Source organism: Python bivittatus, unplaced genomic scaffold (genome assembly GCF_059951505.1).
Source record: "Python bivittatus isolate LINGU-HERP-01145 unplaced genomic scaffold, Pbiv_v1 ctg000200_np1212, whole genome shotgun sequence".
NCBI classification, from domain to species: Eukaryota; Metazoa; Chordata; class Lepidosauria; order Squamata; family Pythonidae; genus Python; species Python bivittatus.
Genome location: NW_028277040.1, coordinates 6,907,237 through 6,934,172, shown reverse-complemented (window position 1 = coordinate 6,934,172; position 26,936 = coordinate 6,907,237). Strand labels below are relative to the sequence as shown.

Below are 26,936 nucleotides of genomic sequence, written 5' to 3'. Positions count from 1 at the left end.
TGGGTTGTCCCCCCCCCAGCATCTTACAGGTTTTTTAGGGCTAAAATCATAGGAGGTTTTTAGGCCATTTTTAGTATATGTTTTTTAATTATTTATAGATTCTATCCATGTTTGGAGAGACCTGTGTTTTTTCTTCTTTTTTATTATTGTGAGCCGCCCAGAGTCACCCGTTGGGGGAGGTGGGCAGCATACAAGTCTGAAATAAATAAATAAATAAATAAATAAATAAATAAATAAGCATCTACTTAACAGCTGGAGGCATGTAGCTGCCTGGCAAGTGTGTAGTTGCTGAATTAGGAGAAAGATTGATTGATTGATTGATTGATTGAGGAATCATCAATCAATCAATCTTTCTCCTAATTCAGCAACTACACACTTGCCAGGCAGCTCCCTCCCTCCCTCATATTTATATAGCTGCCCATCTCACAAAATGTGATTCTGGGTGGCATACAATTAAAAACAAACTATAAAATGAACAATATTAAAAACATTCCACAATTAAGAAACATCGATATTATTATTAAAAGACTAGGAGAGAGCATATTCATCGTTACAGGCAGTGCGGCCACTTCACTAGTTCACCACTTCCTTGAGACCCCCAAGCCTGTTGACACAACCATGTTTTGAGGGAAGGCTATCAAGGATGGGGCCAGTCTCACCTTAGGGAAGATGATGTTTCACAAGGCGGGTGCCACAGCAGAAAAGGGCCATCTCCTGGGCCCCGCCAGATGGAACTCCTTAACACACGGGACCCGCAAGATACCTCTTCTGCCAGACTTGATGGGACGGGCAGACCTAATCGGGGAGAGGCGTTCCCTCGGATGGCTTGTGGTTCTAGTAGCTCTTTCTGGTTCATGAGTTTTGCGGGGGGGGGGGGGGAATTGTTTTGTTATTGGGTTTCATATTAAAAAGAGCGCAAAAGATAAGCCCTTGAGCGGCGTTATGAAGGTGCTGTAGCCCATTTTTTCTCTTTTTCTTTTGGATAGGCCTGTAGAAGCCCAATATGTCTTGACCTTTCTGCAAATCTTTTACATGGGAGATTAACAGGGAACAAAATAGTGAACTGGGACATCAAGGTGAGCATTTCCAGTGGCTGTGTTGCTTTATATGGGCCTGGATGATAGAGGTTTGTGAGAAAGTGCCACATCATATAGCAACAATGCATGGCACCAGGAGCTAATTTCTTACTTCCCATTCCATTTTTATTTGGAGGTGGTGAGGATGTCATAAAAAGGGATGAGTTGGCAAAAGGAAAACATAAAGCTGTTGTCTCCCAAAACCATATGGGTAGATTTCTGCTTAATATAAATATAAATATAGCAGTAGTTCCAGATGATATAGGAAGTTCCTTCTGCAGACAGATGGTCACTTTAGATTCATCTCTGTGGTTCACATTCCTTATGGAATGTCAGTCGTGGCTGATATCTTTGGCTAAATCACTGAAAAATAGGTGCAAGCCCCTTTCTCTCAAAATGATTGTACAGAATTGGGCTTTTTGTTTCATATCTCAAAAAAGAACCTTTTTATCTGAAAGCTGAGAATTTGAATTAGCTAACTGCTCCCTTGAGAAGGTGACCTAAGCACAGCAGCCCATCATTGATTAGTTAATCCTGAACCATTTGTAGTTTTTTGAGGATCTTTGTTTATTTTCTCCTATGGAAATACATTATAATATAAAAGAAACTAAGGGTGTGTTTACCTGTGCTGAGCCCATGATTTTTTCTGAAAAATTGGGTCAATTTTTTTATAAAATCAAAACTTCTGTAGGACCTACTGCAGATATTTCTGACATGTCAGTTGCTCCATGCTGTTCTGGTACTTTTATGCAGGATCAACAGGTCTTTAAAAAGCCTTTTCTGTTGGTTTCAGAATGCTAATTATTTCACCCTCCCCCTGTTGTATTTCTAAAGGATATGATCAACTGCATAGGTGGATTAAATGTTCTGTTCCCATTGCTGGAGCAGATCAGCTTCCTTGATGGGCAGTTGCCTGAGAGATCAGAGGGAGAAGTTCTGCCCCATGAATTGTTGACACCTGTTGAAGGAGATTGGGTTGTATTAACGTCCACCAAGGCTTCAGGTAGGGAAATGGCCTTTTCCATAATTTCAAAGGGGGCAGTGGACTAAAAAGAGTTGCGTTCCCTGGTTTTTCACTTCTTTTATCACAATGTGATAGTTTTATTTTTTTTTTCCTTTGGGCTAAAGTCTGTATTCCATTTTTACAGAGGCTCGTTTGGAGAAGAACATCATTGCAACTTTCATCTTGATGATAAAGCACTTTATTCAAAGGCATCCAATCAACCAGGATAATCTTATTCACACCCATGGAATTGCAACCTTAGGAGTCCTTTTGCAGAAGGTATGCAAAACTACAAAATCATTTGAATACTATATATTGTGAGCGTTTCCTTTCAGTAGTTGTACTGAATACCAAACCCAATCTTGTATGTGTGAGATTGGAAAGTTATAATTGTCTTAAATTGTCATATTTTGGCAAATTTTGATCTGAACGTCATCAAGTCTGATATGCTTTTAGAGGCTCCTATATACTAAGTTTTATCTTCCTAAAATGTAAGCCTTTTATTTTATGAACAATAGAAATCTCAGAGAAAAAAAGTAGTGAAGATACTTTGTTTCAGGCAGTATTGGGTGGACCTTCCAAATGCCTCTAATGATAATTTGTCAATTCTTGTCCTTCACGGTGTCACAAATGTATCTGCGGTACATACACAATCTGGCCTGTAAGATAGTTATTGGCTCTCCAGTCAGGATGATTGTCTCTTCTTGCTTCCTTTGCTCCCACGCTCACATTGTGCATAACACTGTCAGACTGATGCTGGAAGGCCAGAATGGGAAGGCAGGAGATTGACGGGAAGAGCATTTCTTACTCTGCTGGGGGAGGACAACCAGCTACAAAACATTCTGCTGAAAACCTTGCAGACTTTTCTCACAAGTGAGCAAACAAACACTGGCCCTAAAAAACAGAACTAAAAGCCATATTTGACAATAGCTTATTGGTTGAAATCTAGAAATCACTCTGGTTGGTTTTTCTTAATAAACAATATGGCCCCCCCCTTTTTTTAAGGTGCCCAGCAGGTTCATGGATGTGAACGTACTAATGGCAGTCCAGTTATTGATAGAACAGGTCTCTGTGGCAAAAAATGCCCAGCTTTTGCAGCAGATGTATCAGCACCTGCTTTTTGACTTCAGCATATGGAACCGCGGAGATTTCCCATTCCGAATTGGTAAGCTTGTTACTGTTGTCACAGTTATTATTTTACTTAATTATATACCCTGCTTTTTGATTATATAAGCACTCAAGGAAGCTTGGACCACTTAAAAACTAGATAGGATATAAAACACAGCAATCACATCAGTACAATTGAAATCAAAAGGAATATAGTTTTATACTATTAAAATGGATATTGAAACGCAATATGCTTTGGTCCTGACAGCCCCTGCCTGGGTTCTAAAGTAATATGATTAGGCTGGTGTGTTACAGGTTGAATCCAGTGAAAGGGGGTGAAGGCAAGACTTTTTTATTTAACTGACGTTGCTGCGGGAGCTACATATAGGGGTTTGATGGTCTTTTAACCCCTGAGTGTTTCCCCTTCCTTTTCTTGAACATGGTTACAAGGGTAAAGCAGTAGAATCCATGTCATCTTCCATTGGATTTTGTGGAATGAAAAAGGCTTTTCTAGATTTAGGTAAGGCATCCTGGGGCCAGAAGCAGATATGTGGCTCTAAAAGATGCCATGCTCTGGAAGCTCAAATAATGCTTTTAGGCTCTCGGCTGTGGTTACTGCAAACTGTGGTTTAAAGTGTTGTTCTATTCAGGTGTCACTTTGCTTTTGCTTGGACCTATGTGAGGCTGGAAAGTGGATTCTGGGATCATGCAGCTTTGAGCTGATTGTAGGCATATAGCTATGTAAAGCTATGCTTGTGGATCCTAGAAAAGGGTTGAGAAAATTGGGATTCTGCACAGGAGTTTTGGCTGAAGTCAGTTGGGGTAAATAAAATCCTGGCACTCTTTATCAATTTGGCCTATAGATAGATCACATACCTGATCAGTGATCCATGCAATTTAAAGGTCTGGCCACCACAACTCTGTTCTAATAGGGATTTTTGATTTCTTACTTTTTTAGGCCATATCCAGTATCTTTCCACAATTATCAAAGATAGCAGGAGGCTCTTCCGGAAAAAATATGGTGTGCAGTTTTTGTTGGATACTCTGAGAATTTATTATGGGTATGAAATCTTGTATTCCTCTTTTACTTGTGCTTTGCTTTCCAAAGTCTAAGTGCTGGAAACTTTGAACCTTTGAAAGGCACCATGTAGACACTGAATTGCTGCTGTAATAGCTGCATATAATCATCAGCAGCTATTTTTGCATCCTTGCAAGAAACATTGCCAATTTAAATCTCTGAGAATTTTCTGAAGAAAATGGCAAAGGGCACAAGACAGTGCTTTTGCTCTTTCAGTGAGGAGTGTAATCTTCTTCTAATTCCTTATTATCAGTTTTGTAACTGATGCATCTCATTATGATTTTATATGGGGGTGTAGGTGTGTCCAGGTGTATGTATGTATTAGTACCAAATCCACATTGTCTAAGAGTGTGTCCAGATTGTAGGTGTCCAGAATTTCTTACTTCCATTTAAAATTATAGTTTAAATCAAATTTAAAATAGTAGTTGATACCTGCTGCTCTCATTGGGGAACTGTAACTAGCAAGGGTCTGTAAAGTCATAGCAATTGCATCCTCCTATTGGTTGTAATTGGATATAGCATGAACTGGAACATCCCGTGTTGGATTCACATACTGCACTATGTTATGATTTACTTCATTGCGGTTTTAACTGTGGTTTATTGAATAACCCACAATCATCTAGGTTCAGTTCACACAGCATACAACATACACAAACTGCATTGTAGCTTAACTCTACGAATGCTCCCCAGCAACTGATTGGATATCCTGGCATATGTTGAATCTTGTCACTGTGTTCTGAATGATGGCCAGTTAAGAAAACATAGACTTCTAGTGTTTCTTCAAGGAGCAACAAGCCTGTGAGGTAGGTTCAGCCAGGGCAGCATTGGCCTACATTCTTCCAGCAAGTTTCATGGCTTAGTATGAATGCAGTATATACCTAAGGCTTCATAATCATCTTTTCTTGGAAGGATTTCCATTTAGGATTTTTACTTTGTGGAGTCCTTGGTGGTCTCTGAGCTTGGTTGTTTGCTTGCTGACATTTCATTACCTGACTAGTAACATCGTCCCTTGTATTGGATTTTTCTTCATTCTCTTCTATTGGATTTTTGATTTGTTATATTTTATTTTTATTTAGAAAAAAATGCAAGGTCCCTTTTAAAATAAAAGGCCTCCCTCCAAATGCTGATAATAAAGAGATGTTCAATTAAAAATCATACTCCCTTTTAAAGCAAGCTCCCTTTTAAAATAAAAGGCCTCCCTCCAAATGCTGATAATAAAGAGATGTTCAATTAAAAATCATACTATAGCATTAATATTACAAATATTTTAAATGAAAAAAGTGAAATATCTTCCAGTGTTTCCTTTTAAATACATCTAAGCAAGGGCTTTATAAGAGATCACCCCCCCTTCTTTATTTTCTTTTCTCTTAAAACTGTTACATTTGGGATCCATGTATTACTCATTCTGCTGTCAGTTTGGAAATCAACCTTGAAGTCCTGCCCTGGCAACATCAGTGTAGTGGACACAGGTACTTAAGGGACAAGAGATAATGGCCTCTGAAAAGAAAATAATGTACATTAGAATTTATTATTGCACTCATATTTTAACTGACAATTCTTGTTTCTGTTAGAAACAACCCCAGAGACGATGACTTGGTTCCAGACGATCTTAGAACAATCAGGACTTCTCTGTATGGACTAATCAAATACTTCTTGACCAAAGGTGGGGCGCATGAGGAAGTCCAGAGCATCATGGGATACATAGCAGCCACTGGTGATGAGGAGCAGGTATGGCTGTGCTCTTCATCTTTTCATCCCCTTTTCACTATAATTGTCTTCATAAAATGAAAGGAGCGACCACCACCAATAAAACAGGCACAATGAATAAAGGAATAGCTGGAGTCATCTGAAGGTGCAGGTATTTCACAGGGTAACCGAACTCCCTCAATTCCCCACTTCGTTACATAGGGCTACTATTTTCTTTTACTGCACCACATAGCATAGTGAAGGTGCAGTGTTTGCTGTCCATAAGCCCCTAACTGTAGATCCAAAGCAGGCTCCATCTTGCCTAGTTCTTTCCTCTGCATCCAGAGTTCTGTTTTCCTTTCATGGGGTGATTTAAATATTAGACTTAGACGGAGGTCACCTCTTCACCAACATTTGGAGACCGTAAAACGACATAGCATCTTCACAAACTAGATGCATGGCTGCTCTGCCTAGTCTGGACCTCTCCTTTCCCTTCACAGAAGTTGCCCTGTAGGGAGAAGCAGCAAGACAGTCTCCTCTTGGTGAGGATGTCATCTGAATCTTAGATGCTGTGGCTGGAGTGATGAAATATCAGGAACTCCCAGCAAAGTCTAGAAAGCTGAAGTCTACCCTGTATCATCATCAGTTTTCTGGGTGTATTGTAGCTGTTTTCTTGAAAGCTGGGTAATCTGTTTATTTTGTGGAAGTCCACTAAGACTTCAGTAGCCCATTTCTCATATGCCAGGTGGTTGTTAGAAGAGGTTTTGCGAGAATAAGGTGGTTTGCTGTGCACGTGTCCCCTTTTCTCCATCCTTTTTTCTTTTATGGTGTGTTTTTTAAACTGTAAGCCTAAGGAGAAGGTCTTTTCTTTTTATGATTGATTTACAAGCTGCTCTGATGGCTTTTCCAGGTAAAGCACAAGATAATAATGCGATAGATTCGAATAAAATAAAAATGTTCATGGGGAACATAGAAGGGAAGGCTATGGGGCTATTTGAATGCTCTCCCCAAACATGAAAAAAAATCAATTTTTCCTTGTGCTTGTTTTAAATTATTTGAGCAAGCATATATTTCCCTATCTCCTGTTTTTGCTGGTTCTCAAGGCAGGTCTCTTTATCTTTGCTACAAATATCTATGCAAATGAGATTCAGAGCTCAATTAGACTCTGAATAAGCTCAAAAAATGGTCTGTGTCTGAATAAGTGGGGCAACTCTAATTCAATCAAGAGTTGTTTTTGTATGGATTTTCAAGCATAACTGTATTTCAGATAAGTCACTGGTGACAAATGTTGTTTTGAATGATACTGAATGTCAGGAATGAGTTGCATTCTGGAGTCTTAGATGATCGTGTATGTGTGCTTTTTCCTCTTCTCCTTCCCCAAGCTCTGTGGGATTCTAGATATGCTCTTCAGCCTGCTTAACACCTGCCCAACCCGAGATCAGCTTTTCTTGTTGCTGTTTGAGCCAGGACACGCAGATATCTTGTATGCTCTTCTGCTGAATCAGAGGTATTCTGATAGACTACGAGAGCTTGTGTTCAAGGTAACCTTTTTTTTTTTTTTTACATCTCCCCTAAGGCGATTGATAATACTAGCAAGTTGTGCATTTTTGTAAGAAACATGGATTTTTTTGGAAGAAGGAACAAGACATAACTCTTCTTTTCAACTACTTTGTATTAAGTTCAGGGAATTGACAAACACTTTTTCTTCTGGGAGATATTTGGCAATAAGGCTAACACTGAATTTTATAGGCCGAGTAAGTCTCCAGGTGTTCAGAGGGGACTTCTCCCCAGCAGTGTACTCAGGGTTATAGCACTGATTTTGGGATTGTTGTTGCTTTTCTTCTCTTTTCCTTTTTTTGCCTTTTAGTATTTGATTGTCAGTTTTGGCATTGCATCTGTGGTTGCATTTCATATTTGGGGCTGTGTTCTGATATATCCTAAGGGCTCTGCTAAATCAAAAGTTGCTCCTTGGTGGTGTGTGTTAAAATAGAGAAATATGAACCTTTAAAACTGATTAGACTGAAATACTGATAATGGTAATATCAAAATGCTTACAAGAGAACAAATCCTAATTTGTTTGTTTATTAAATTGTTGTCCCACTCCAATAAAAAATAACTTTTGGCAGGCGGTGTTGGAAGCGACCTCAACCTGCTTCCAGTGAAGAAAAACTATCAAATACCGATCACTTTGCAGTACTTTCTAGTACATTTCATTTATTCTTGCTATAGAAACAGCGTGCAGCATTACAGCGCACTAACATGATTAAGAAAAATACTCAGGTTGATACAGGATAGAGAGATGCCAGTGTGGTCCTAAGTGGCTGAGATCTACGAGATCAGGAAAGAAAGTTTAATCTGGCTTCTCTGTGAGGTTTGTGTTTCTGCCTCTCATTTTCTGGGAAAAGCACACAGAGACAAGTTCAGCTTTGTAACTGACAGATCCCTTTTCCTACATAGACATAATTTGCCATAACGATGGGCATCTTTTGGACTATAATTATGGAAAGAATTATTTTGTGCTGTGTGGTGTAACTTCCAGAAATCAATAGGCAAATATTAAAGAGGAGATTTGTTAAAGGACATGCTTTTTCTGTGAGAAGTCCATTTGAATTTTGTTTTTCCATTGAGGTCTTGCTTGCAAAGAATCAGTGTGCAAACTGCAAAGGCGCTGCAGAATTTTCAGTTTGTTTCCTGCTGAAAAGTTCGTACATTTTTCTTTGCAGATTGTAGAGCAGATGCTGAAATGCACTAAAGTTTATGAACGGAGCAAACAACGTATGAAGCTCAGAGAAGTTGGCTATTCAGGGCTGGGACTGCTCCTGAATGAATCTCCACTTACCACTTCTCTTATGAAGAACCTTTTCAACCAAGTTCTGCATGCTGGTACTCAAATGCTTATTAGCTTTTCCACACAGTGTATATAGTCTGTGCAAATAGCACAAATTTGGTTGGCTAGCAAAATGGCAAACATACATTGATAGCTATATTTTTGTGCTTCGATGGCATTTTTTGATAGACTCATATAAGTGAATTTTCTCATTGCTATGATACATTTCTGAATTCTTACTCTACAGATCCAGTTGTGAATTACAAGGACTTCATAGCTGTGGTGCACTTGGCTCACAGAGCAGATCTAAATGTAAGAGTGGCTGCCTGTCGAAAGGTTAGTCTTCTTGTGGGGAAGGTTGTCTGCAGGCACATTGGTACTGAATGGTAGTCAGCCTGAGCCTATTGATAGTCTGGAAAATAATTGTGGACATTAGGATTTCTTAAATACTATAGTGAACGCTTTAGACCATTGCTCTTATGGTGGTAGATGCAAAGCATAAGATGCAAGTACAGGCATCTCTCTTAAGTAATATGTTGGTCTTCAGTAGTCTTCCTGCTGATAGTTCACCCTGAGAAAAATTAGCTTCTAATGGCTAGTGAGAGAGCTAGCACCAACATAGTCAGAAACAGACAGTCTGCAACCCGGTGAGTCCATTTTCAGAACATGGGATAGATGGGAACTGTTCCTCCTGTCCAAAACTAGGACAGGCCTTGGCAGTCACTGGCTTTCTTTCTTAAGTTTTTGTAATTCTTGCAGTAAAGCTACTTAACAAAAATCTGTATTTTTGAATGTTAACCCTATGTTTATATCTGTAGAGACTCAGGGAGATGACCTTGAGGAAATTGGCAAGAATCATTACATAAACAAAGAGGGTGGAAACATTCCTTAAGTCCTGGGAAACAGAATAGTATTGAGGCAGACTCTTCCCTGATTCACTGGGGCATAAGAGGAAGGGTAGGAAAAGCACAATCAGGCATGCAGGATTCTGCTACCAGAGCTTGTCTCAGTAAAGCATAGTTTTAGTCTTCCTGTGGAGTTGGTTTTCTGATTTGGCCTACCTCCTAAGGCTGACAATACAGATAGTCCTCACTTAACGACTGTTTGTTTAACGACAGTTTGAAGTTACAGCGGTCTTGGAAAAAATGCTTTATGACCTGTACTTGCACTTACGACAGTTGCAAACCATCGCACCACCCCCTGTGGTCATGTGATCATGATTTGCGACCTTTTTATGATGGTCATTAAGTGAATCACTTGGGTCATTAAGCAAATCACCGTGGTTGTTAAGCAAATCATGTGGTCGTTAAGTGAATTCTGGCAAAAAAGTCCATTGGGGAAGCTGGATTTACTTAAAGATGACGTGATTCGCTTAGTGATTGTTATAAAAATGGTCATAAAATCGGGTCTGGTCATATGGTGACTCACTTAATGATCACTGTGCTTAACGTGTAGTCATTAAGCAAGGAGTACTTGTATCTGGTTCCCCTCATCTATTTTTCACAGCACAATGAAGATAATCTGAGATGAGCATTTTTCAGCAGTGCTCCATGGGTTTTACATCCTTGGCATTTAGTGCCTTTATGATGTCTGTGGATCCAGCATACAGAAATGTATATTGAAGTTAGATCCACTACTTTTGAAAAGAAACATTTTGAAAAGAAAATGTTGGTATTGTTTAGGACTGAAATAATTTTGGGGAAGACCTCTTGGACCTCTTCCACATGCCCCTCTGGCCTTAGCACCAAGATGTCCTCCTAACCATTTCTTGAGGACATGTCCTCATAAAGGAGCCTCCATCTCAGTCTTATGTCAACAGTCTGATTCACCTGGAGGTGGAGCCTGAGGGAGGTTGGTAACTTGCAGGTCTCTAATTATCCTGCTGCAGGCTGCCCCCCCTCATCTGACCATGGAACTCTGTTTCCATGGCCATTTCTGCTTTGGCTGCTGGAGAAAAAGTACCATACCAGCAACCAGAGATGTTCTTTCTCCCTCCCTCCCTCCCTCCCTCCCTCCCTCCCTCCCTCCCTCCCGCTGAGGGAGGAATAGCAACTTAGTGGAAAGTATTCCATGGTTTTGCTCTTCCTACTGGTAACCCTTGCTTCCCCCTCTCACCAGGTAATCCCTGTGTCCCTAAGTTTTTCTCCTCTTCAGCAGATGTAGATTGTAGCTCCCCTGGTTCCTCTTCCCTTTATTGTCCCTGCCCTTATCTCTGGACTTCCTTCTCTCAAGGACAAGCAGAAAGCATGCTGCTCAGGGTATGGGGAAAAGCCCTGCAAGTAGCCCCAGCCAAACTGATGTAAAGTTATTAACAATCCATGCTCCATTCATCTAAATGGGGTTTTTCTAAATATGGCTGTATCTGAATCTGGCATAATACACTGTAATTACGTGTTCATTTAACACTTGCTCGACTATGTGTTAGTTTAACTCATTTATGCATCTTTAATAGGTAGAATGATAACTAGGTGTTATAAGAAATCTGAGAAAGTTATTTTTTTTATTTCATTCAGGAAGCAAAAATAAATCTAAAATAATAAGCTTTTATAATGCATTATGTTTGAATCCATGTTTTCTGTAGCTTTTACAAATCCTACATTCCCAACAAGATTCAGCACAACAGATTTCTCAGCAACTTGGCTGGCAGGAGACACTGACTCAGCTCTTCTTGAAAGAGAATGCTGATGTCAGGAATGGTGTGAGGGACACCAGAAGTGACTCTACTAAAGGAGATGACAAGCGTGCTTCTGCAAAAGACCATCAGCAGTGCCATACTTCCAAGGCTGATGGGGAAGATGGTGCCAGTTTTGCATGTGTTAATGGCTCATGTGACCAGTGGAGCTTAGAAGATGGCAAATCTGCAACAGTGTTGGAAGATACATCCATGGGGGAGATGTCATTTAGGCCAGAGGACCAGGAGGACTTGTGGCAGAAGAATTCTTCACATTTAAGCTTAGATCTCTCAAGCGTTGACTCTTATGAACTGGGTGACAGCGGGAGCCAGATGGCTGATAGCCTGCCCAGCACCCCTTCCCCCATTGAGAATGCAAAGTCATTTTCTGGACAGCTTGACAAAGAACCAAATGCTGCAGAGGAGGTGGCATTCGCTGCTGATCTTTCCTTATTTGAAATTCATGAGGTACATGGCTGAAAGACACTCTTGCTGGGTTGTTCTGATTTTTTAAACGTAGCATTAAACAATGATAAGAATGAGACATCCCCATCATAACCTGTTTGCATGGCTCTGCTGGGCAGAATATGTGATCTGGATTGTACGTAAGTGCACACTTGATGCTCCCGCTTCTTTCCCAAGTCTGCCTGTCATCTCCATCTGGGCTGCCAGAGAGCGTAAGCATAGAGGTCATTAGTCAGTTTCCAGATGGTGAAACTGCGCCCCTTGGGAGAGCCATACATCCCCTTCTCGCCCAACAATTCAGAAGGGTCTTGGTTAGAGCATGATGGCTTTTAATTTTGTGGGTTTCTGTTTGTATTTTTATTATATTTATACTGGCTTGATTGTTCGTTGCCACCTAAGGTTACATTGTGTAAGATGGGCAGCATATAAATCAGAATGAACGAATAAATGAATGAGTGAGTGAATGAATTGAATGAATGGTATATATCTGTGGAGTCCTTGGGGTTCTCTGAGCTTGGTTGTTTTCTTGCAAATGTTTTGTTACCTAGCTAGGTGCACCGAAGATGTTACCTAGCCGGGTAGCGTAACATTTGCAAGAAAACAACCAAGCTCAGAGAACCCCAAGGACTCCACAGTTCAACCCTGAGCTACACACATTCGCCTCTATTGGTATATATCTTTCCTAGAAGGGCTGTCCTTGCAAATTGCTCTTTTATTTATTTATTTTTAATTTCTCACACTTTGCACCTATTTTTGGGCTGCCCTGTTCATTACATTGCCTTTTCTTTTTTTTTTAAAAAAAAGTGTAATTTTATGTGATCATATACTTTTCTGGGCCTCGTCAGTCAAAAAAGCTGCCTATTTTCATTTCAGATTCTGTAATGCCAGCAGTTCTTGATACAAGCTGTGAGTCTATGTTATGAAGTGGAATTGAATTGCTCTTTCTAAACAGAATAAGTGAGATGTCTTTCAGAAATACTGTAATCTTCTAAAATGCATGACTGTTTTTGCTAGGCATGCGAAGACGATCTCCTTCAGCTTCTCACAGATATTTTGCTCTGTGTGATGTGGAAAGGCATAGAAAGATCGGATGATGCAGCGTGGATTGAGAGGGGACAAGTTTTTTCTGCCCTTACCAAACTGGGCATCTCTAATGAACTACTACGGCCATCAGATGAGATTAAACTCAAGTAGGTCAAATGATTACTTTTTCAAAGTTTGTTTTTTGCAAAAAAAAAGAAAAAAGTGATAACATCAAGCAGAAAAGGCAGATGATAATGTTATTGGATCTGATGTTTATTCATATAGTCTGAATTAACAGTATAAACACCACATACAATGTAAAGTTATTTTTAAAGGGAAAGAAAAAATGCTTAGATATTTGTCCATATTGCTCAAAAGTATCTTCCTTGCCCTCTTTTAAAAAAAATTGAGTTGGTCCTTATAGTATTCAATAATGTAAATGCAACTCATTTTGCAAATCAGATGTATCTTTATTTCCAGTGTATTATAATTCTTTTGATTATCCCCATCTATAAAATAATTATAATTCCTGATCAGTTCCAAATACTAGAGCTGTAACCAGGACAGCTCTAAAGTCATCTTAATAATCCTGTAAATTCAGACCAAGATATGGGAATGGTATGACAAGTCAGACCAGGTAAGTTAATGGTTCAGTTCTTGAACTGCATCAACAAGCAGAGATTTGCAACCAATCCATATTGAATAATAATATTTATTTGCTATTTGTTAATTACTTCAGCTTATATGCCTCTCCATTTCCAGGGACACTGAGTGGTTTACGGTTAACCCACTGCACCACTGTTTTGGGGGTAGCATGATCTTTATTCATCCCCAAATGCCCTTCTGAGCCCTGAGCCCTCCGCAAAGTGTAGTAAAGAGGTGGTCCAAATTCAGAGATTGGCTGTTCCAAAGGAGGGGCACACCCATCCGTGAGAAGGGCCCAATATACACATGCAAAATAATTTTATACCAGCTGCATTTAACTTCAAAAGAAACTAGCTTCTTGTATGTTCACAAATCAGACATTCTAGCTCAACATCCCAGAAACTGAGTAAAGAGTGAATATTAATTTTATCTACTTCCTTCCACTTCTTACTGAAAGGAATACTGACTCAAAACCTTCTGTTAATTCTTCTGGTATATTTAACAAATATAGAATTTCTGACGTGGCAATGATATCAGGACCAAAATGTCCAAATAGCAGGTGTTTATATTACTTAAAGATCAGACTGCCAATAAGCATTTTGAGGTAATCAAACTCAGTTTAAAGTTCTACAGAAGTTTCAAACACTTTAAAGAGCTAAGTTGGCCCCACCCCGCTCCCTCATTTACCATTGGGAATGGATGTTTGGATCTAAAGCTGATAAAGGGTTTTAGAGCAGCTGTGGGCAGACATTCCAATTTGTTTCTGCTAGGCCCTCCCTCCTTAAAGAAGCTATATATTTTCTTCTGCTCCCCAGAAAATATGCATTTGAGTTAAGGAGGTGCTGACAGGAGGGGAGGGGGGCCTTCAGTAAATAGAGATTATTTTTGCTGAATCCCCTTTCCTTTGGCAGCCCATACCAGCTCTTCCCATTTGGAGGATCACCAGAATGGGGTCACTTTTTAGGGAATGCAAGGCAAAAATGAAATGGGCAAAAATCAGTTCTCTTCCACTGACAAGAGGAGCCCATTAAAAGAATGGGACTTTCTCATGGAAATTCTTGCTCGGTTTGATGGTCCAGAGTGATTCCTTTGAGAATCAAGGTAGAATGCATTTTTGTGTGACATTAGGGAATGTATCTAGAATGTTCTTTCTATGTGATTGTGGAATTTATTTTACAGAATATAATTCCTTGGCTGAAATGGCAAAAGCTAGATGATAATGATGTTGGGTTTAACTTTGTCTTCTTGCTGCCTTTCCATCAGTAACTAAAATTCACAAAAATTGGTTATTTAGTGCCACCTCTTTCCCTTTGACCTAGTTTGCTAGAGAAGATGCTGGAATGGGCAGTCACGGACACAAGAGATGCCAGATCCCTCCCAGTGTATGCTGAGAATGCTTTCCGGCTCCTGCTCATCGTTCAAGATTTCCTGCAAGCAGAAGGTCTTGTGAATTCAAGACTCTGGACAGAAAAGGTCAGTACAAAACTATATAGGAAGGGCTTTTGGAAAGAAAGGGTGTTATCCGGTGACATTGGCTAGTACATTTCCAGTCCACTTTGGAAGTAAAAGAACTTGATTTAAAAGGCTGCAGTTAAATCTACATGGGTTTGCCCCCAGACGTTGTTGGAGCATTTTGTAAATTCTCTAAGAGTAAATTTTTAAATTCAATTTTCTAAACGTATGTTTTAAAAACTTTAGGATTAATCAAGAAACACATTTTAATATTTAATCAAAGATTCTGTGAGGAAGACATTCTACAGTGATAACAAACATTGCTGTTTGGCAGTTTCCATTCTCTGCTTGACGGCATGATGCCCATACGTAGAACCTTCTGCTTACAGAGCTTCTGTGAAATAAACACAGAATTACTTCATACGTATTCTTTTCCTGCTTTTTCCCCTTCCTCCTTTTAGGTAGCAGGGTTGTCCATAAGCAGACCCAACTATACCAATTACAGTCAGGTCCAGAAATATTGGGACATCGACACAATTCTAACATCTTTGGCTCTATACACCACCACAATGGATTTGGAATGAAACAAACACAATGTGCTTTAACTGCAGACTGTCAGCTTTAATTTGAGGGTATGTACATCCAACTCAGGTGAACGGTGTAGGAATTACAACAGTTTGCATATGTGCCTCCCACTTGTTAAGGGACCAAAAGTAATGGGACAGAATAATAATCATAAATCAAACTTTCCCTTTTTAATACTTGGTTGCAAATCCACTGCAGTCAATCACAGCCTGAAGCCTGGAACGCATAGACATCACCAGACGCTGGGTTTCATCCCTGGTGATGCTCTGCCAGGCCTCTACTGCAACTGTCTTCAGTTCCTGCTTGTTCTTGGGGCATTTTCCCTTCAGTTTTGTCTTCAGCAAGTGAAATGCATGCTCAATGGGATTCAGGTCAGGTGATTGACTTGGCCATTGCATAACATTCCACTTCTGTCCCTTCAAAAACTCTTTGGTTGCTTTTGCAGTATGCTTTGGGTCATTGTCCATCTGTACTGTGAAGCGCTGTCCAATGAGTTCTGCAGCATTTGGCTGAATGTGAGCAGATAATATTGCCCGAAACACTGCAGAATTCATCCTGCTGCTTTTGTCAGCAGTCGCATCATCAATAAATACAAGAGAACCAGTTCCATTGGCAGCCATACATGCCCACGCCATGACACTACCACCACCATGCTTCACTGATGAAGTGGTATGCTTAGGATCATGAGCAGTTCCTTTCCTTCTCCATACTCTTCTCTTCCCATCACTCTGGTACAAGTTGATCTTGGTCTCATCTGTCCTTAGGATGTTGTTCCAGAACTGTGAAGGCTTTTTTAGATGTTGTTTGGCAAACTCTAATCTGGCCTTCCTGTTTTTGAGGCTCACCAATGGTTTACATCTTGTGGTGAACCCTCTGTATTCACTCTGGTGAAGTCTTCTTTTGATTGTTGACTTTGACACACATACACCTACCTCCTGGAGAATGTTCTTGATCTGGCCAACTGTTGTGAAGGGTGTTTTCTTCACCAGGGAAAGGATTCTTTGGTCATCCACCACAGTTGTTTTCCATTGTCTCCCGGGTCTTTTGGGGTTGCTGAGCTCACCGGTGCGTTCCTTCTTTTTGAGAATGTTCCAAACAGTTGTTTTGGCCACGCCTAATGTTCTTGCTGTCTCTCTGATGGGTTTGTTTTGTTTCTTCAGCCTAATGATGGCTTGCTTCACTGATAGTGACAGCTCTTTGGATCTCATCTTGAGAGTTGACAGCAACAGATTCCAAATGCAAATAGCACACTTGAAATGAACTCTGGGCCTTTTATCTGCACATTGTAATTGGGGTACTGGGGGAATATCACACACCTGGCCAGGAACAGCTGAGAAGCCAATTGTCCCATTACTTTTGGCCCCTTAACAAGTGGGAGGCACATATGCAAACTGTTGTAATTCCTACACCGTTCACCTGAGTTGGATGTACGTACCCTCAAATTAAAGCTGACAGTCTGCAGTTAAGGCACATTGTGTTTGTTTCATTCCAAATCCATTGTGGTGGTGTATAGAGCCAAAGATGTTAGAATTGTGTCGATGTCCCAATATTTCTGGACCTGACTGTATGTGTGTGGGCGAGTCAGTCTTGACTCCTTGTGACTATGCAGACAAGTCCGTGCAGTTTCCTTGGCAACATTTTTGGAAGTGATTTGCCATTGTCTCCTATTTAGGGCTGAGAGAGAGCAATTGACCCAAAAGTCACCCACTGATTTTCCATGATGGATGGTGGACTGATCCCAGGTCACCCCAGTCATAGTCCAACACGCTCACTGCTGTATCACCCTGGCTCCAGACACGAATATCACTGTGATATGAGAGTCACTGTGCAGCTTTCCACCTCTGAAAGTTTATCCAGGTGTACGAGACAGTGAAAGATCACATTTCCTTAGCAAGGGTTAACATAAAGAATATTTGCCAACTCTTCTGAATGTCAACAACTCATAGTAAAATCTATCAAAATCCTGCCATTGTCAAATAATCAAACTCAGGTCATTCTAATTCTATAGTATCTTCCCCCAGTCATTATAATTATTTAGTATGAATTGTGAGGGAACAGAACATTGTTAAGAGAAAACAATTGAACATTACATCTTCTTGTGTCGTGGGCTATGCATTCAGTGTTCCTCAGTTTACATTTTGATCTTTTTTTTGTCTTTTACTTTAATTCTGGATGTAATTTTGCATAGCTCCTGGAAGAGCTGGTGACCCTCATGGACACGTTGTCAGTCTGGTACTCTTCTGGCCCAGAATACCTGAAGCTCTACCAAGTACAGGTCCAGATGCTTCTTGGGTTCATTGGACAAGATAACTTACAGGTTTGTTACATTACTGAAAATTTCTGTGCTGGGGAAAGCACAAATACGGTAAAGTTTTGGTTTTCTTTTGCAAAGAAATAGGTTGTGGCAAATTTAGAGCTTGCGCATCCTTCCTTAACTTTTCCCCTTCCTATACAAATAAAAGACAACTTTGGTGCTTGGATGGATTTGAACTATAATTAATCAGTCAATATATAAATGTACAAGAATGTGTAGCTGCAGTTTGAGAAAAAATACTGGTTTCTGTTTTCTCTGGTTATTAGAATATGTGATGGTACAAACCATAGTCCCCTTCTTTTATTAAACAGATGATAAATGTCCTTTATATCTCTTCCTTCCACTTGTGTTTTTTTTCAAAATAAACCATGGCTTATCACTAGTTTAGAATGCCATTATCTTAACCTAACCTTCTTACAGAGATTTTGAAAGGATACAAGAAGAAACTGCATATGTTTGAGACCTCTGTGAAAGGCTTGAATATAAATATAAATAAACCATAAATACATTGCATGGTGAGAAAATGCTAATAATCCATATATAATTTGGATGCACAAATATGCTCTTGATACACCTTATTTTATTGAGCTGGACCTACATGGTTATCATCATAATAAGACCTAAGCTAGCTGAAAGTCAGGAAAATTCTGACAGGAAGAATGATGGCACTTCAGAATGAACTAAGACCTCACTAATCCACTTGCTGTATTTTTAAATGTCCAGATGGCAAGGAATCAAGAGCATGCCCCTCCCTCCTCCCTCCCTCCCTCCCTCCCTCCCTCCCTCCCTCCCTCCCTCCCTCCCTCCCTCCCTCCCTTCCTTCCTTCCTTCCTTCCTTCCTTCCTTCCTTCCTTCCTTCCTTCCTTCCTTCCTTCCTTCCTTCCTTCTTTCCTTCCTTCCTTCCTTCCCTTTTAATAAGCTTCAACTCCAAACATCCAGAAAAAAAGTATGCAAATCAGTTTGTTCATGGTTTTGGATCCATGGAAGCTGTTACCTACATCATGGTCTTTCACAGAAAATGTTTTTCAAGAGGCATTTCCTAGTGATCTAGTTCTGACCACCAGGCATGGCCAGATGAGTAACCTTGATGAAGATAAGCAAGTCTGGCCCTTATCAGGAGCAGTAGAGAGGGCTGTTGGGAATCCTGTATGCAGTGTCTTGAGTTTTAAAAAGGAAAGGCAAAATGTAGATTCTTTCCTTATGTGATAATATGCTTCCCATTGAGCTTCCTGCCCTACTTAATATATCTTTGGATTCTTTTAGTTAAACAATAACAAATGGAAATCTAGCAAGCTGCAAAACAAAGCACCAGCCTCAGATACAACCTGTAGTTCCAGTAATGGCTCTGGAGCCCTGAGATGCCCTTGGAAAATATAATTGGGCCGGGGGGGCTTCAACCCAGTGATTTTTTTTTTGTCTTCTAGTAAATGAGAGTCTTGGGGTTGGCTGTAGCCACCATCAGAAACATTTCATGAGAGTCCCTCTGGTATGCTCTCAAAATTTCAGATGTACCCCAGGACCCCAAAATTTATGGAATTTGAAGAGTTGCAAATGGAGAATTGAAATACCTTTGAGGGAAAATGTATAACTTGTTAACTATATTGGTTGATAGTCATTTTTCTTCCCACCGTCCCCACACCAGGTTTGTGCAATGGCGGCAGCCAAGCTCAACACGCTTCTTCAGACCAAAGTACTTGACACCCAAGCGGAATCCTGTTATCTGCTGGGAAAACTGGAAGGCATCCTGAGCAGGTCGATCCAAGAAAAGACCGAAACTTACTCCTTCTTGATCCCTCTAGTTCGAACTCTCATTTCCAAAATATATGACCTTCTGTTCATGAACTTGCATTTGCCTTCCTTGCCTTCCACTAATGGAAGCCCTTCATTTTTTGAGGACTTCCAGGACTATTGTAGAACTGATGAATGGCAAGCTTACATCGATAAATATGTAAGTTGTGAGTTGTGAAATTGTCTTTCTCTTGCGCAAGAGGAAGGGAGTGCACGTTAACCTCCTTATCCTTTATGAACTAGATTATCCCCAGTATGAAGCAGTACGAGCTCAGCATGTTCCGTGATGGCCATGAACATATGGCAGTATTTCGGAAGGACTGCTCCGAGGCGCTGATGGTCAGCATCCATAAGCGGGAACGAGAGAGAGGAGACAGCAAGCTCAGGTTTCAGGTAAAATGGTAACATTTTGCAAGCCGAGTGGTTTCCTCAGGAGTTTGCCTGAGCAAGAGAATCATGTGAGAATGGCAATATTTTGAGACTGGACTCTGTAGGACGTGGTGTCGACCATTGCTCCTTCGCCAGTACTGTACCTTTGACAGTGAAGGGAAGGAACCCTAACATTAGTTCTGCCTCTGGTTGCTGTTGAAAGCAACTTTGCATGCGAAAGTTCACGTTTGTTTTTTTGGCTGGTGATGCACAGAGTTATATTTTTTATTTGCTAAAGAGACTCAGAGAAATACGCTGGCTTCTTCGCATTACATGCAGTTTGGATTATTATGTCGATTATTAAAGTAAGCCCTCACATAACAGGTTTTTCAAGCCCTTTGTTCAAGCCTTCCAAAGCACTTAGAACTACATAAGGTTTATTATGTCTCCAGGAGTTTTTTGTAGAGCCATTTAACCGGAGAGCACGGCAGGAGAACATGCGTTACAACGGCATGTTAAAACAGTTAAATAATCAGCACACAACAACTCTGCGACAGTGGAGAGCTGCCAAACTGTGTCTTACCTGTGAACAGGGCCCTTGGGCTGAAAGGTAGGGGAAATCACCTTGTTTTCTTTCTCCTTGAAGCATGCTTTACCCTTTTTGGAGCGAGGCGTGTGGCTGAAACAACCAAAAAAGAAAATCCTGGAATTTTTTGTAGCACATTTTGGGACTTGATGGTAGCACGATCAGTTTCCAAGGTGGGCAGAAGATAGAGTGCTTGTTGACTTGTAGTAGTTTGGCAAGGTTTTCTCATTCCCTGTTATTTACCCAAAGCAGCAGCAAAATAACTTCTTTTCCTGTCTTAAATGATACTGCTTGCAGTAGTTGAGAGTAAATTCTGAACTTCTGATACTCGGAACAAACTCCTGGGCTCAGAATTTTAAAATTCTAAACCTACTTTTTAATTTATTTATGTCTCTCTCTCTCCAGCTGATGAATCTTAGGATTCTGCAGGAAAAATGTAGATCCTGCAAACTGGATTTCTGCTCATTCTTGCTTAGAGATATCATGGATGGTCAGCCCATTAGATTTCATGACTCCTGATGATGCCTTTACTTCACACTCCATAAAAATGCCTAGATGAACCTCCCCCCACTCTTTTTTTTTTGTTTGTTTGGCTTGGTACTACTTTGAGCTGTTAGCAGAGATAATTCATAGTTATCAAAGCAAGGCAGGACATTTCCCATGTGCTTTTAGTATCACACATATTAAGAGACCCAGCTCAGCCTGGAGGCCATCTTATATGAGAAGGAACCAGGTCATTTTCCCTAACTAGTGGGATCTTCGTGCTCCCCCTGGAACAGTATGGAAAAAATCATGAAGAAGAAAACATAATTGCTTCAGAGTTTTTTCCCCCCAAATATTGTATTCAAGTACAGCATTTCTCATTCTTTTTCCGTACAAACAGTAATGTCACCTGCCTAATGTTTTCCATTTCTTTTGGGTATATTCCTTTCATTAGGAAGCTGAATCTCATTCACTGGAAACTTTCAAATGTGGAAAACTATTCACGAATGAGGCTAAAATTGGTACAAAATTACAATTTCAACTCTCACCAGGAGGCCAGTGCCCTGAGGGATAATCTAGGTGAGATTGAGTGGCTTTTATGCTTATTAAGTATTGATTTGGCTCTTAAGAGTATTCCATCCTGATTTCTCATTGATCTTTTTAATTCCTTTCAACTTTAGGGAACTTGTATTTTCTGTTTGAGATAAAAGTGTTTCTTTTTGAGCAAATCTGTTTTTGTTCATCTGCTAAAAATTACAGTATAATGTAAATAGAATTATCTGATTTACAGGAATTTTTCTATGAATTGAGGAATGTTTGTGTTTTTTTAAAAAACCTTTATTTTACATTCACATATGTGCATAGGCAAATACATTACAGCAGAGTGAAACAGCTTGATAGCTATATCTACTTTCTAACATGTGGACAGGCATACTATTTCTAATAATTATAGCAGAGAAATATTGAAAGATGGAGCTTGGGGAAATGATAATTTTGATTATGAATCTAAAATGCATAAAAAGCCTCAAGCTAATCAAGAACATAAGAACACTGTCATATAAAATAGGTACAGCAGAAATTAAATTAAGGATCAATTATTATTAAATTACTGCAGAACCACAAGCAATTTAGGGGGTAAAAAGTCTCTACATGGTAATAAAACCATCACAGCCATTGGTCATAGAACCCAACTTGGTAGGCTGGAGGAATGTTTGTGTTGTCAGTCCAGTAGCCAATCAGAAGCCAATTGGTTTTTTAGGATTTGAAGGCAATAGGTTCAAATCTTACCAAAGAGGATTTTATTAAATAAAATAAAAGTAAATTAAAATTAATTAAGAGAGTTAACAGAGAAGGATATACTAATCCATACCCTTTCAGTATGCCAGGAACCCCAAGAATGGCAGTGGATGGACCCCAAAGCTGGTAGTTGTCCAGTATCCCCCCAGGACTTTGGGTCTACATTGAAATTCTTAAGAGAGAGAGAGAGTATAAACAATAATACCTGGAGATGGCTTAGTAGCCCACCTTATCAGGGATTTGATCATAACTTTTGATAGTGAAGCCTTTGCCAGGGATCTGTTTGGGGATCTGTTTTGTCACTTTTTTATACTTTCATTTTTAGAGAAGACAGGGTCTCTAGCAGGCAGCACGTGCAGATGTTCAGTGACCCCTGTTTTATGAGAACATTGCTCTTAGGCAGCTACTGTTCCCCTCCTCTTGACAGATGTTAGATTAGGGAGGTGGTGTTTATCTTAATGGTTACAAGTAAGAATGTAGATAAGCAAGCATTGACAACACAATACTGCAATCCACAAAGCTCTGCTAAGTAACTTCTCTTAAGTGCACATGTGAACAAATACATAAATTGCCCCACCAGTTAAATAACCCTTTCTGCATAGGTATTGCATGTGCAAAGAGAAAAAGAGGTCCTACTGTGGTGCCAATGCAATGCTCTTCATGTTTACTTTATTCATTTACTTCATGTTCTATTAAAGTGTAAAATGAAGTTGACTTTCTTTAATTGGATACCCCCATTTTATCTTTCAAGGAGTGTTACAGATGCCACCATCAAGTGAAGCTCTGCTTCTGGAGGCAGTGAAGCAAGTAAAAGTCAGTGATATGGAGGATGATATACTTGAACTGCCAGATGAAGATCCAACATCCAGTACAAATATGTAAGTAGAAGAGTATGTGAATTTAGAATCAGGTTCCAAAGAGTATGGCTGCAACATATTGTGGGCATGCTGACCAGGTGTTTTTTTTTTTACATGATTGTCTCCTATTCACATGATCACAAACCATTCTATAACATGTATTCAGTTTCTGACATGAATATGCATGAAATGGAAAGATATTTGTTTTCAAGCTTGGAATGAAACAGTCTACCTGATATGTTTTGTTGGAATATTCTGAGTTAGCTGCCTTCTGATAGATCAAGATTTGTTTCATTCCAAAGGGGAAAAAAATCATTCCAAAGTTTTTAAAATTATTAACAATAAAAAAACAGATTACAAAATCTTCACAGGAAACAAATACTTCCAATGTTTCCTATCACGATTTTTAAAAATATATATTTTTAAAAAATTAAAAATAATGTCCTTTGTCATTTTTTTGTACATTGGGTGTAGATAGTACATATGGACTAATACCACACTTCTTCTGCTAAACAGGTTCAAACAATAACTTTATTTGTTTGCAACCTGCCTACCCCACTGGCGCAAACTTAGTTAAAAAAAAAAAGTGTTGCTTTTTTGGGACTTGTGTGCCTGTTTTGTGGCTGCAAAAAAAAAAAATGCTTCTACTTTACTCTTGTATGCAGACAGCTCGTTTCAACAAGCACATGCGCAAACCATCTTTTTTTCTAATTATATAGATTTTTTTAAACTTAAATATATTTCAGGGAAGAAATTATGCGTAGTGTTTCTTGTGCTGGTAGTGTGATAAATAAAAGTTCTCACTGTTCATGATTGAGAGATGAGAAGCAGATTACAGGATCAAACTTTCTTTTATTCTTGGTTTTCTCTTCTTAAGGAGTAGTTTTTTCCTCCTGTCTGGTTTACGAGATATATCAAAAACAATGCTAATCCTACTTGATACAAATCAGTCTTCTTATTAATTAGTATTCAGTGATGGATCATTTGTATAAGACATGTTTAAGCGGCCAAATGCTGATTATTTTCTAAGAAATGCTGATGCCTTTTTTTGTAACGTTTGTAGTATCCAGCTAATCAAGCCTATCAATTGATATTTCTGCTGCAGGGATGAAAAGGAAGAGCAGGGTCAAAAAGAAAAACTTGTGCTCTCAGAAGACTGTGAACTTATTACAATAATTAATATAATACCTGGCAGACTAGAGGTCACTACACAACACATTTATTTCTATGACGGCAGCATTGAAAAAGAAGAAGGTGAGACCCCTGGACTTCTGTTGCACCACTACGTGTTGCATTGTTGATTGGCTACATACATTCTTTCACACTGAAGTGAATTTCAAATGCTTGATAGTTTAGAATTTAGAATTCTCCATTTGCATTGCAGTGGAGAAAAACATCGCTGATTGCAGAGCCTTCTCCTGGGTTCCAGGGTTCCTTAATCTTTTGCGGCTGATGAGCCCAATTTGGGGGGCATGACATGGGTACTTTCCCAAAATGGCTGCCCTGGTGAGCATGGTCCATCATAAAACACCCATTTATGAGAAGGCAAGTTGATGAAGGTGCTCCCAACCACTCTTCCAGCCTCTCACAATGCATTTTACAACTTCAGCTTGCTCTTATCTGCTTTCTGGGTGTGGGGTCCCAGTGGCCTCTGGGGAGCAAGGGGAATCAGGCTGATGAAAGCAGTGTTGCAGCATCACAAATGACTTACCGCTTTTCTATATGCGTCACACTGTTGCATGCATGCCCCAAAGGGGGCAAGCTTGCAATGCAACACTGCTTTTGCATTGTGACAAAAACCACAAAATCCTTTAATGCTGTGGATACATGTCAAAATAAGGTGCCAGGTGCAGCTATCATCCTTATTTTCTGTTACTGCCTCTGAGGTTTACGTGGTGGGGCAGAGGCATTCTTATAAATGCCTTAAGCACAAATAAAAGTGCTTAAGGCTAGTGGCTTCACTTTGCAGTGTGCTAGCTTTCATTATTTTTAATTAAAGGACTCTAAAAAATAATGTCAGGTGGGACATGGATCATAAAATGATTCAAAGAAGGTATCATTAGACACATTGAGGTCTGCAAATGCCATATCATGGTCTAGTTACTAGAGTATTAGCGTACTGCTGCCTGTGGAAACAAGATTGTACTTCAGTTGCCTTATTTTTAATATTGATTTCTAAACAAAATTAGTTAGATATTAAGTTCTACAGCACCCTAAGACAAAATGCTGACTCCCATCTGGAAGGAGCTGGTTTAGGGGAGCTGAGGTAGATGGACAAATGACCATTAAATCTCAGGTATTTCAGAAGAGAGCCAGTCTGGTGTAGTGGTTAAAGGGGCCAGGCTAGAAATCAGGAGACCGGGAGTTCTAGTCCCACCTTAGGCACAAAGCCAGCTGGGAGACCTTGGGCCGGTCACTCTCTCCCAGCCCTAGGAAGAAGACATGGGCAAATCACTTCCCAAAATGTTACCAAGAAAACTGCAGGAACTTGTTCATATAGTTGCTCACAGTCAGTACTGACTTGAAGGCATGTGTGTGCGCACACACACACACTTAGATAAGTAAAATAAAAATTTTGGGAGAGGTTTATTTTGAAGTATTTTGACATTATTGGAACATGTTGATTGACTGTGTAGGGATCCTCCAACGATTGTACAAATAGTTCAGGTACAATTCCCAGCCTCCCATAGTCTAAGCCATGCTGGGTAGAACTGTTGAAAGCTGTAGTTCAACATCTAAGAGACCTTCAATTCCCCACAGCTTTGACCAATTGAAATGAATTATTCTGTACCTGTATTCCGTATCTTCTATAGGCCAGCTGCGTTGGGAATCCCTGTTCAAATATATTCACAGATTTATTTGGCAGTCGGCTTGATCTACTACTTGGAAACGTTCTTCTCCCCCTCATTCATGGGGACATGACATAATGTAACATCCATCCATCCATCCATCCATCCATCCATCCATCCATCCATCCATCTCTCTCTCTGAGAGCTTAATGGAAGGTGGATTGAATATATCATTCTGATAGACCCCCCAGTAAAGAAAATTCTGTTGATTGTTTCTCTTAAGCCAGGTATAGGGAATTTTTTGGTGGCGAGGGCAACACCTAATGTTTTCTTTTGGGGGTGGGGGGGAGCTTGAGAACTATACTGGGGCAGAATTTTCTATTTTTCATTTGTTTGGGGAGCAAATTGGGTTTCTTTTTTTTAAATGGATTACGACAATTTTAAATCTTATACTACAGTTCTTGTTTGTTTCATATCTTAATTGTTGATAAACTTTACCACTGATTTTCAGTGACAAGGAACTACAAAAGGGTAGTTTGAAGTGATGTAATTCTGATGCCTCCAGTTGCTCACTCCTGTCTTAGATCTGTGGCCATGAGTTTTAGCAAAGTTTTTACATCTTCAGTTTCTACTACCAATAGTCCTTGCTTAACGACCACAATAGGGACTGGAAAATTTGTCATTAAGCAGGGAGGTTGTTGTGAGGCATCACGTGACCACCCCTGATTTTACGACATTAAGCGAATCACTGTGGTCATTAAGTGATCACATGGTTGTTAAGTGAATCACATGGTTCCCCATTGATTTTGCTTGCCAGAAGCCAGCTGGGAAGGTCT

At 39.8% G+C, this 26,936-nt stretch overlaps 1 protein-coding gene across 2 annotated transcripts in view; it reads left to right on the top strand.

Annotated features, from left to right (window-relative positions):
* NBEAL1 (neurobeachin like 1) overlaps positions 1-26,936 on the top strand; it is a 106,813-nt gene that overhangs the window by 53,453 nt on the left and 26,424 nt on the right. For both annotated transcript variants that reach the window (XM_007422016.4, XM_025175682.2), the window contains 19 exons: positions 987-1,076; positions 1,911-2,079; positions 2,225-2,358; positions 3,085-3,244; positions 4,145-4,247; positions 5,836-5,992; positions 7,333-7,491; positions 8,674-8,833; positions 9,025-9,113; positions 11,359-11,916; positions 12,928-13,103; positions 14,901-15,054; positions 17,807-17,935; positions 19,575-19,880; positions 19,964-20,113; positions 20,542-20,699; positions 21,613-21,737; positions 23,206-23,332; positions 24,417-24,565. In XM_007422016.4, coding sequence (XP_007422078.2) covers positions 987-1,076; positions 1,911-2,079; positions 2,225-2,358; positions 3,085-3,244; positions 4,145-4,247; positions 5,836-5,992; positions 7,333-7,491; positions 8,674-8,833; positions 9,025-9,113; positions 11,359-11,916; positions 12,928-13,103; positions 14,901-15,054; positions 17,807-17,935; positions 19,575-19,880; positions 19,964-20,113; positions 20,542-20,699; positions 21,613-21,737; positions 23,206-23,332; positions 24,417-24,565 — 3,253 coding nt within the window. The remainder of the gene's footprint in view (positions 1-986; positions 1,077-1,910; positions 2,080-2,224; positions 2,359-3,084; positions 3,245-4,144; positions 4,248-5,835; positions 5,993-7,332; positions 7,492-8,673; positions 8,834-9,024; positions 9,114-11,358; positions 11,917-12,927; positions 13,104-14,900; positions 15,055-17,806; positions 17,936-19,574; positions 19,881-19,963; positions 20,114-20,541; positions 20,700-21,612; positions 21,738-23,205; positions 23,333-24,416; positions 24,566-26,936) is intronic.